This window comes from Vidua macroura, chromosome 6 (assembly GCF_024509145.1).
Source record: "Vidua macroura isolate BioBank_ID:100142 chromosome 6, ASM2450914v1, whole genome shotgun sequence".
Classification (NCBI taxonomy): Eukaryota; Metazoa; Chordata; class Aves; order Passeriformes; family Viduidae; genus Vidua; species Vidua macroura.
In genome coordinates, this window is record NC_071576.1 from 43,784,435 (window position 1) to 43,794,526 (window position 10,092).

General features: G+C 49.6%; 1 protein-coding gene across 1 annotated transcript; it reads right to left on the reverse strand.

Moving 5' to 3' along the window:
* Positions 1 to 4,643: 4,643 nt before the first annotated feature.
* Positions 4,644 to 8,924, reverse strand: FJX1 (four-jointed box kinase 1). The gene has a single exon (XM_053981550.1). It carries the CDS (start codon positions 8,767 to 8,769, stop codon positions 7,489 to 7,491), a length of 1,281 nt encoding a protein of 426 aa, XP_053837525.1. The 5' UTR covers positions 8,770 to 8,924; the 3' UTR covers positions 4,644 to 7,488.
* Between the last annotated feature and the right edge of the window lie 1,168 nt (positions 8,925 to 10,092).

A 10,092-nucleotide genomic window follows, 5' to 3' on the forward strand; every position in this document is an offset into this window, starting at 1 on the left:
TTCTTTTTTCTTTTTAAAGAAAAATGTCTCTTTCCCTGGAGATACTCAAAAGTTGTCTGGACACAGTCCTGAATAACATCCTCTAGGGGACTCTACCTGAGCAGGTAGGTTGGACTAGATGACCTCCAGTGGTTCCTTCCTACCTTATCCATTCTGTGATTCTGTGATTCCAGAAAAACAGAAGGCAACCCAGGAGCATCCATTTAACTGTAGCAGCTCCAACCACTCATCTTCATTGTTTTTATGAGCTAGAAGATGATGGCTTCATTTTTGGCACAACCTGAAATATTTCTTGCTAGAGGAGGTCTCAAAGCCTCCTGTCACCCTGACTCTCACAGCCGGCTTTAGTTAGCTGGGATCCCAGCAATCTGCTGGGTTAGTCAGCAAAGAAAGCAGCAAGAGGCTCCACTGTAGTTCCCTTTGTCCTTTCTAAAAGCATATCTTAAATAACACTTATTGTGGATACACTCATGAACAGTTTTTGCATCCAAACTGCAGGGAAATTCATGTTCTTACGCCTGCAGGGCTGTAAATCAGAAAATGCTTTAGTGTGTTACTTGCATTTAATAAATCACAAACAGAAGGTTTAATTTTGATCTTTGGTGGCTATCAAACCAGAAATATCTCCACTGTACAGTTGCCTTGCAGGGTAGCTGGTGTGAAAGGAAATAATACCATTAATATCCTTCAGATCCTTGCATCCAGGTTCATCCAGAATCTGCCACCCTACTTTGAACTGCACTGTTAAAAAATAAAAAGCAACTCTTTTTCTGATGAGCAAATCCTGTACGTTTTCAAAAAAACAAAGGAAGCAATTACCTCCCCTTAGCTTGAATACAGTAAAGGACATTGAAAACTTTAGGGGTGATAAAGGTGACACAGCTAAACTAAAGCAAATTAACTAACAGCAATCACTTAAACAAATAAATTCTGGGAGCAGACTTCTAGCTTGCCTACAAGAAATCATGTATGGCTAAAAAATATTCACAACAGCAGCTTGAAAAGTTTATTAATGCCCTTTACCCCACAGCAGGACACAGAAAGGAAACTGGCAAAAAAGGGACATTAAAAAATTATGACTTTTCTGACTGAAACATTATGCAGAAATCCACCTCCCTTCTTTTATGCTGAGATTGGAGATACTGATAAAAAAAAAAAATGTTTCTTCCTTGCCTCATTACTGGGGGGCATTACTGCACTGCTATCATTTGAAGTAAATACCTGTCTGGCTTCACTGCAATGCATTTTTTTTAAATCCCACCATGAGGGGAGAAGGCTTTTGGCAGAAGGGGGAGTTTTTTAGGGAAGGGTAGGTGGTGGGAGGCAGGACATGATGGATAATAACACTTAAAACAGTTCCTTCTTGTGTTCTGGGAGATACTATTCAGAACAAAGCCCTTCAGCTACATTTTAGTCAAAACAGGAAAATCAACTCAGACCATACAGACCAAGAGTAATTTTAACTCCTGCACATACTTTTGGGGAACATGAGGAGCAGCCAGTGGCAGCAGCAAAGAGCCCATTCCAGCCTCACTCACACAAAACTACACTGATCCCAAACCTCTTAATCCTCACCATCACACAGCTGAAGGTGTAAGATCTGAGGATGCCCCAAGTTTGAGTAAACCTTAACTGTTACATACTTGGATATTAAGTTTTATAATGGATTCTACGGCATCAAAAGAGAGTTTTTGGTGAATGGCTCAAAACTCAGAATGGGGAAAGTACTTAATGAGTTTTGGCAAATAATATTGAGTAGGTTAAATAAAATGCTGAAGGCATTAAAAATCATTGAGGATACATAATGTTACACAGGCTGAAATTCACCAGATAACAAAAACATTTCATGAGAGATTTTGAAAATGAGCCTATTCTTTCCAGATCATTAGTTGCCAATGGTCTACACAGGGAAAAGCCAGATCCTCCACACCAGGAGTGCCAAAAACTTCCACGTTTTTCTCCTTATTCTGTGACACAGACTGCCTCAAAAAGGCCCATTTCAGAGGCTGTTGCAAGAAACCTGTCACGGAAGGTAGAGAAAGGATGTTGTTGGGGGAACACTATCTTTGCTGCCATCCAATTTCATCAAAGGATATTTGCTGCTTGGTCCCAGCATCTGGATGGAATTGGCCTGCTTTAAAGTGCCTCAACATATTTTTTTTCTTTTTTTGATTTTTTTTGCCTTTGACTACTTCTTATAAAACACATTCTGCTGGATTGACACCAAAGACTGGCTTGACAGTGTGTCACTTTAAACAGCCCAGGTGACAGAGGCTGGATAAGTATGGTGACATCCTGGCAGTACAATTTAAATCTCCCCATCTTAATTGTCCCTGTAACCAGCTTGCATTCTGTTTGTATTCCACCTGAAATCCCCTCACCTGTGCATCCCTTGTTGGGATAGGAACTGGAAGGGTCTGGGTCTTCAGGGTCTTCTGCTCAATTTTCCCTGCATCAGCAATCACTGCACTTTGTAGTCAGTCTTCCCTTGTGTTTGTTTTCTTGCAGAAATGGAGCAAGTGCCACACACACAAACCCCACAGGAAGTGGCTGAATAGCAGAATCATGCAAAACCAGACGATCCATTTGCAAAGTCAGACCCTCTTTTTAGTCCTATTATTGTTGTTCATCCTCCAATAATCCAGCCAGAGCTCTTTTCCTTGAGTACAGCATTGGTTTGCTTTCAGATGGAATCAGTCTCCTTCATCTGCACAGCTCCTTTCATACCTGCACACAGCAGCAGCCCTGATTCATGCAGGCTTGTGTGTGTCCTTTCCCAGAAACTCATCCAGCACTGGAGCAGGCAATAGAAGCCACAGCACACGAGGATGTTAAGACATCACAAATATAACACCTTGTTTCTGCCCCATACCCAAAGTACACTCAGATTAAACAGTACCTGAGTGTGGGACTGATAATGTTTGTTAAAACACCAGTTGATTCACAGTAAAATACATTAATCACCCCACTGAGAAGTTAACTTCTACTCAGGTAAGCATGCATTGCTTCAGAAGGGAGAGCTATATTAGCACCTAAGCCAGCAAGGTAAAAGGTTTTTTAGGTCACTGAGAGTAGCAGGAGCTCTGTGGGTGCCTGGCAGGCACTGCTTAATGTGCAGCCCAGCCCCTTCTCCTGGGAGCTCTACCACATTTAACCCAGGGAGCACAGCTCTGAAGAAGTGATTAGATTTCATGCTGTGGTTGCAAAGTAGGAATAACATGCAAAATGGGATTAAGTTTTAATATAATCTCCTATCTCACAGTCCTGGACCACCTAGTAATGTCAGTGAGATAATTCTAAGTTTATTAACTTTAAAAAAGGCATCAAACTTCAAAGGGAAAGCAAAAAAATATGCTGGTGATGTCAAGAGCATGCTGTATGACCAGTGAGTCAGTGTTACTAACTACATTTTCGCTGTCTTCCACTGGCCCTGAGCTATTTCCCCAATCTCTGAATGGGCTGACACAGCCACAGCAGGGCAGTGAAGTGTGTGGCACCAGAGGTCAAAACAGCTCCATCCCCAGGGCAGCTGCTTTGTGTGAAAGGTAAGGGAACTCTGCACCTGGGAAGAGCTTCCCAGGCTGTGAAGGAAATTCTCAAATGGAAGTCCACACTGAAAATAAATCCATACTGGAAATTACTTCAGATGCAAGCAAAGAGAAGCAAAGGAGATTTGTGCTGCAAACAACATTCTTGCTTTTTTTACCAAGTGGGAACCCCACTGAATTCACAGGCTTTGCTGTTTGGTGCACCCTGGGGGTGCAATAGCCACTGGAAGTGCAATTTTGATATCCTTTAGTTCTCAGAAACTGTGAACTTGGCCCTCCCTTCACTGTGCTAGTTCTTGGAGACACTGTCCCAGTGGCTATGAACTCAAGCTGGGAATAGCAGCAACCACCTAACCCTACAAGCCTCCTCAGATTCCAATGCAAGAAAAAATCAGGAGAGTTATTCTGAATTTAACTAGGGAAACATACAGGAATACGGAACTGAATACAGTGTATTCAAATACATCCTCTCTAGATACTTTTCCCTGTTCTGTTTGGGGTTTTTTGTTTGGTTTGTTTTTTTTCCCCTGAAGCTTGTGTTACCAGTTAAGCACCGTCTCCTACCTACTTTGTTAAACACCTCCTGTCTCACACCTGGGAGAGACCCAGACCACATCTGGGCTGTGACCCTCACCCAGCCTCTTCAGATCTATGCAAGAGGCCACATTTGACCAAGGCACCAGTGCAGCCCACTTTGTCAACACACACTTTATGGAAAGCCTGTGAAAAGTAGTGGGAAGTGCATCCTTAAGTGTTCTGCTGAGGGAGGTCTAAAGCCCTACAGCCCCATTCTCATACAGGTTGAGCAGACAATTCCTTGAGCTCCAGGTAAAGTGCTGCTGAGGAGCTGGCAATGCATAGCCAGAACCTGCCGATCCTACTACTGACAACCTTCTACTCACAACTTTCAGGTTCTGAAGTCTTCCTGTTCTCAGCTCTCCTTGCCTGTCTGATTACTTTGACTCAAAAGAAACTCTACTGGAAGTAAGCAGAGTTAGAGGAGTGCCATTGAAATTACACCACATCAAGTTTTACAGAGTTTCATCCCTTGGTTCTGCAGGATAGTCAAATGTAACACAGCACATACAGCTAAAATACGTGCAAAAAGTAATTTACTTTTACTAATTTGCTTAAAGCATTGTTGCCTTAAAGAAATCACAGAAAAAGAGTAAGTTTGCCTTAATATAATGATAATTCAAAGCTTTTACAGAAGATGATCTGCACCAGAAGAATAAAATAGAGCAACAGAATGAAGTATCGTCATCCATCTATGCTAGTTTTGTCCATCCTTTTTGAATGAACACATTTCCCAGGGCACTGCTTCCCCAGCATAGCATCTCTAGGTTTCACACCAACCTACAACTACACCATTTTTGAATATGTAACTTATATATAAACTTATATATAACTTGAGGTAGTCACCAGTCACCAAATAGGAAATCATGTTTCTTCTTGAAAGAGGTAATTAGCTAGGCTCTGGCTCTAAAGACATTGCAAACGAGATTTACTTCTCATTAGCCATCAAAGCCACAGTTGTGCCATAATTATAGAAGTACTTAAACAGAAATAAAACCTTAGATGCTTGTGGCACAGCAGTTTGCTCTTCACAGTGGTTTAAAATGTATGCTAGCAGTTTATTATTTAAATATATTTTCATGAGGTGAATGTGACAGAAACTGCTGCATTCCAGTTACAAAGCAATGCTAAAGAAGAATTAAGAATTACAGTTAAGTTTTGTATTATCATGTAAATGACAAGGGAATGTCACATGGGATTCTGTGCATTGTTCGTAGAGATAAATGCAGTGAACTATAAATACAAGCTCAATAGAGAGCCTTGACAGTTCAGCAGCTGAACGAAAGCTAGTCTTGCAGGCTGCTGGGACATATTGAAATAAATACTCATACACAAAGATGCACTTTCTAACATATCTAATTAATTAACCATTAATTTTGTTTGCAAAACTGTTGTCTTACTAAAAAAACTATCCCCCAAAACCTCCAAAACACTGTAATGGCCAATGAAAATTGTCTTTATGTGAAGTTTACTCTAAATAATGAATAGACCAAAGACCTCCTGTAGATAGGAATGCACAGCCCTCCCGAGTTCAAGGGAGGGTTAGTGCTCGGCACTGAAAACAGCACCTATTTGCACAGCAGCCACTGGGGCATGCTGCTGCCTTCATCGAGAGCTGCCTGTCCAGATGTAGAAGAGATTATGCTGCTGTTTGATTATAGCAGGATATATACTGGCATTTGGGGTCTAAAAGGGATTAGTTTATCCGTTGTCCTTATTCTGGCTGTTATTTCGAGCCATACAATGGCCTCTTCTATGAATACTGGTACATTTAAAAAAGCAAGCAAGCGATGCCAATATTTTATTTTGTACGTCCACTGGTACTACTTCGCCGTAGAACAGAATTCTGTAGGGGAAAAAAACCCATCAACTATTTCAGAATGATTAAAAAGTTTTCCTGTTCTTCATTGCAAAGATAACCAAAATGGGAAGACAGTATGAACACCACTGAAAGCACTCCAATTCCTGGACAAACCTTTGAAGCAGGAACAGCTGAACCTGCGCCAGGTTGGTATCCAGTCCCAGCACCCAAAAAGGCTGACAGCAGCTAGCCCACACCAGCTCTGTCAGTTTGCTGAAACTAACCGCTTCAGTTATCTTGGGGTTAGCCCAGGCAGTCCATTTCAGGCTTTGAAAACCAGATAAATGTCTATTCAGATGAAGCACTCACACTACTTTAGCCACTCCAAGAGCTTTTCCCCTTTCAGGAACACCTAGGAAAGCTAAACTCTACCCCTCCTTGCCTCAGAGGGACTGAGTAAAAGTTCATTCTGTTCAGTCGAGTGACAAGCTGTGAAGTGGTGACCTCCATCACCCATCACGAAAGACCTAGGAGATGCATGCTTCCTTGTCAAAGCTCAGGCAAACATCCAGGCCACCGAAGGCAAAACATTAACACACTTTACTGGAATATCAGTTTCTTTAGTATGTTACAGAAAAGTTTATGAACATATATAATGTACATAAAAGGCAGACTTTGTAAAATAAAAAGGTCTTCTATTAAAAAAATATTAAAAAGTCAAAGTAAAGTGCATGAAACAGTTTTTCCTCCACTTTAACTATTGTGTCAAAGTCTTAGCACGTAGCAATATTTTTTAAAAATGGGAGATCTTCTTATGCCACCCATTAGTCAGTTACTTTACAGGTAAGATGAAATTATGATGATTACAAACAAACCCTTAAGAATCAGAACAGTTTAACCCAATGAATCCACAAAAAAAACCCCTAAGAATATGGGCTTCCTGTACACTTTTCATCAACAAGATTTAACAATCAGTGGAAAGGTTCACTCTCGTTAAAGAAAACTGGTAGGAAACAAGTTTCATGAATAGGGCAGTTTCACTAGTTAGGGGCTTCCCTATTGTGCAATCAGTTCTTGGTCTATGAATATCAACATTCATATTTAAATATGCCGTTGCAAAAGGAATAATATATAAAAAAATTTCTGCCTGCCTTCGTTGAAAGGAAACAAGTTACTCGACCCCAATCCAGACAAAAGACAACTGCTTTCCTATGGGGTCTCTTAAGAGGGTGAGTTCATTAAGAGAATTAAGGGAAAGCAGTGAAGATGCTGAACCCTCTTATTTTTCCAACTCTGGGGGCAGAGTCCTGGAGTGGAACCGGGCCGTAATTATAGCGATGGTGTTCTGCATCTTCAGAATCCTTGACAAAGCGAATGAATCGCTGCTCTCGACAGCCCCGGCAGGCAGGTAGCCCATTATCTCCCCCGTCCCCGGCAGTCACAGCGACTACGGGGAACCGAGGTGGCAGGCTGGCTCAGCTGCGGCCCGCGGCCGCTGCCGGGGCAAGTCAGCCGCGCTGCCCGGGAGCAAAGGAAAGCCGGAGCGCTGCGGCCCCGGGGCGCTCAGAGCACGGCGGCCTGGGCGCGGCAGTGGGCGATGTGGCGGTGCACGAAATCGACGCGGGCCTGCAGGAGCTCGGCCTGGCGCTCGGAGAGGAAGCCGAGGCGCGCCCAGAGCGGCTCCCGCGCCCGGTACCGGCGGCGCAGCTCGGCGGCAGCGCTGCGGCGGCGGTGCAGCTCGGCCACCCGACGGGCCGTGCCCTCACGGAACACGCACACGGAGCGGAGCAGCGGCTCGTTGTAGGGGTCCCACATGGCGAGGAGGCGGTAGCCGTGCACCAGCCCCGCCTCGTTGTCCATGAAGACGAGCCCGCCGTCGGGGGCGCGGAGCAGGTTGCTGGTGGCGCGGCGCATCACCCGCGGGTCCCACTGCAGGCTGAAGAGGTTGCTGACCAGGCGGTCGAAGTTGGCCGTCAGGTAGTCGAAGAGGATCAGATCGCTCCACTGCACCAGCTCCACCAGCTGCGACGGCGACAGCCCGTCCAACTCCCCCGCCGACAGCGGCTGCAGCCGCCGGCCAGCGCCCGCCTCGGCGCCCCAGGGCGCGGGAGCCACCACGGCGGTGAGATTGTCCACCCAGCGGGTCAGGCTGACCACGGCACCCTCGGCCCAGTGCGAGCCACGCAGCTCCTCGCGCACCGGCTCCCACTGACGCCCGCGGGCTTCCACCAGGGCGAGGGCCATAGGCGGCAGCCGCTCCTGCATGCCCAGCACCCCGGCCAGGTGATACGAGAGCGCCTCGCCCTGGATCTGCTCCGGGTTGATGCCGTAGCGGACGCAGGCGCGGCTCCCGTCCGACAGCCGCGCCAGCCGGTTGGAGCTGCGCCCGCAGCCGCCCCGCTCCAGCGAGGCCACGCGGGCTGCGCGGGCGGCCGACAGCCACGCCGCCGCCTCCTCCGCCGCGAAGCCCGGCGGCACCTGCTCTTCCAGCTCACGGCTCCAGAAGATGCCCCGCTCCACCGGGGAGGCGGTGTCGGCCGGCGGCTGCGAGTTGGTCACAGCGAGCCGCTCCTCAGCGTACCGCTCCTCCCGGTCCGTCGCCGCCGCCGGCACCGCCAGCAGCGTCCGAAAAGTTTTCTGCCCGCCGCCGCCGGACTCGCCCCGCGCCGCCGGGGAGCGCCCCCAGCCCCATCGCCCCGGGGACTGCCCGGCGGGCGGGCGCAGTTCCGGCAGCGCCGCCGTCTCCCGCCGCAGCAGCACCGTCCAGAGCCCCGGCAGGGCGCCCAGCAGCAGCAGCCCCAGCACAGGCAGGGGGCCCGGTGCGGCCCGCCTCGCCCGCTTCATCCTCACGCCGCTTCACGCCGCTACCGCGGGACGCGGCGGCGGTGCAGCCCCGCCGCTCGGCCGCTCAGCGCAGCGCTGGCGCATGGCCGCGGGCCGGATCTGCCGCCCGGGGAGCGGCGGCGGGAGCACACGAGCCCAGGCGGCTGCCCCACGCCGCGTGCGCCCAGCTCTGCCGGCGGCCAGGAGACACCGGCACCACACCACGTGGGGGAGCCGAGGGGGGGGGGGGGGCGCGCCCGGCCCGCCCCGTCTCCTGGCGTGGCCCTCCGCTTCAAACGGCGATGGTCTGCGCGGTGGGGGTGGCGGTCCCACAAGCGGCGGAGAGCCTCGTCGAAGAAGCGGAAGGGTTGCGGATGGCGTGGGAGCCGAGCCGGTCGCCCGCCCGCGGGAAGGGAGAGCGCTGCGGCGCGGGCGCTTGGCCCGCCGGTTCCTCCTCGCCGCTGCAGGCAGCACAAAGGAGCCTGCACACCGAGGGAGGAAAGAGGGGAGGGGGAAGAGGAAGAGGAAGGCGGTACGCACGCCAGCGGGGCCGCCCCCCGCGCCGGTGCACGGGCGGCCGCGGAGCCCCGGGCGGGACCGCGCCTCCTCCCGCCCTCGGTCGCACGGCAGGGTCGCGCCGCGGTCAGAGGCAGAGCGGCACCCCCTCCGCTCCATCACCCGTCACCTCCAGCCCGGCGCTCGGGACCGCGCGGTGGCCGGGAGCCGGCAGGTGGTTGCACAAAGGGATCGTTGCAAACACGAGCACCGCGCGGTGCACACCCGGACAGACACCTGTCCGCCCGGCAGCGGAACCGGACCCACCCGCACACCGCTGCGTGATGCCGGGGCTCCCTGCCGGGCAGGGCCGCCAGTGACCGAGGGCGAGGCGCGGTGGTGAGACCCCATGGAGCATCACCTGTTCTTCCCGCTTCGCTGGAGGCCCGCCTGCACGGAGGGCGGCGTCCTTCGCGTCCTTTTACACCGGGATGTTTGCGGTGCTCAAGCACCAGGTGTGTCACGGAGTCTGCAGACCAGTTTTTCCTGGCATTTTAACCCTCTCGAGAGGGGTTAACCCCCCTCGCGGGATATCCTACCCGAGAGAACGACAGCCAGCCTTTCTTTTCAAGTTGTGTCCCTGTGAGGTGTTTAGAAGAGTAGCTATTTCTCTATTCCCTATTTCAATTTTTCTGCCTTCTCAAGGCAAAGATGCTTAGCTCTGCTCTTTCAGTATTTTACTGGGGACTTCTCTTGCAAAGAACACGTTTGTGAGCCGAACGAGATTAAACACCTTTCACTTCTGCTATCATTGCTGTGGCTATCCTCCAAAGTACTTATTGAGGTTGG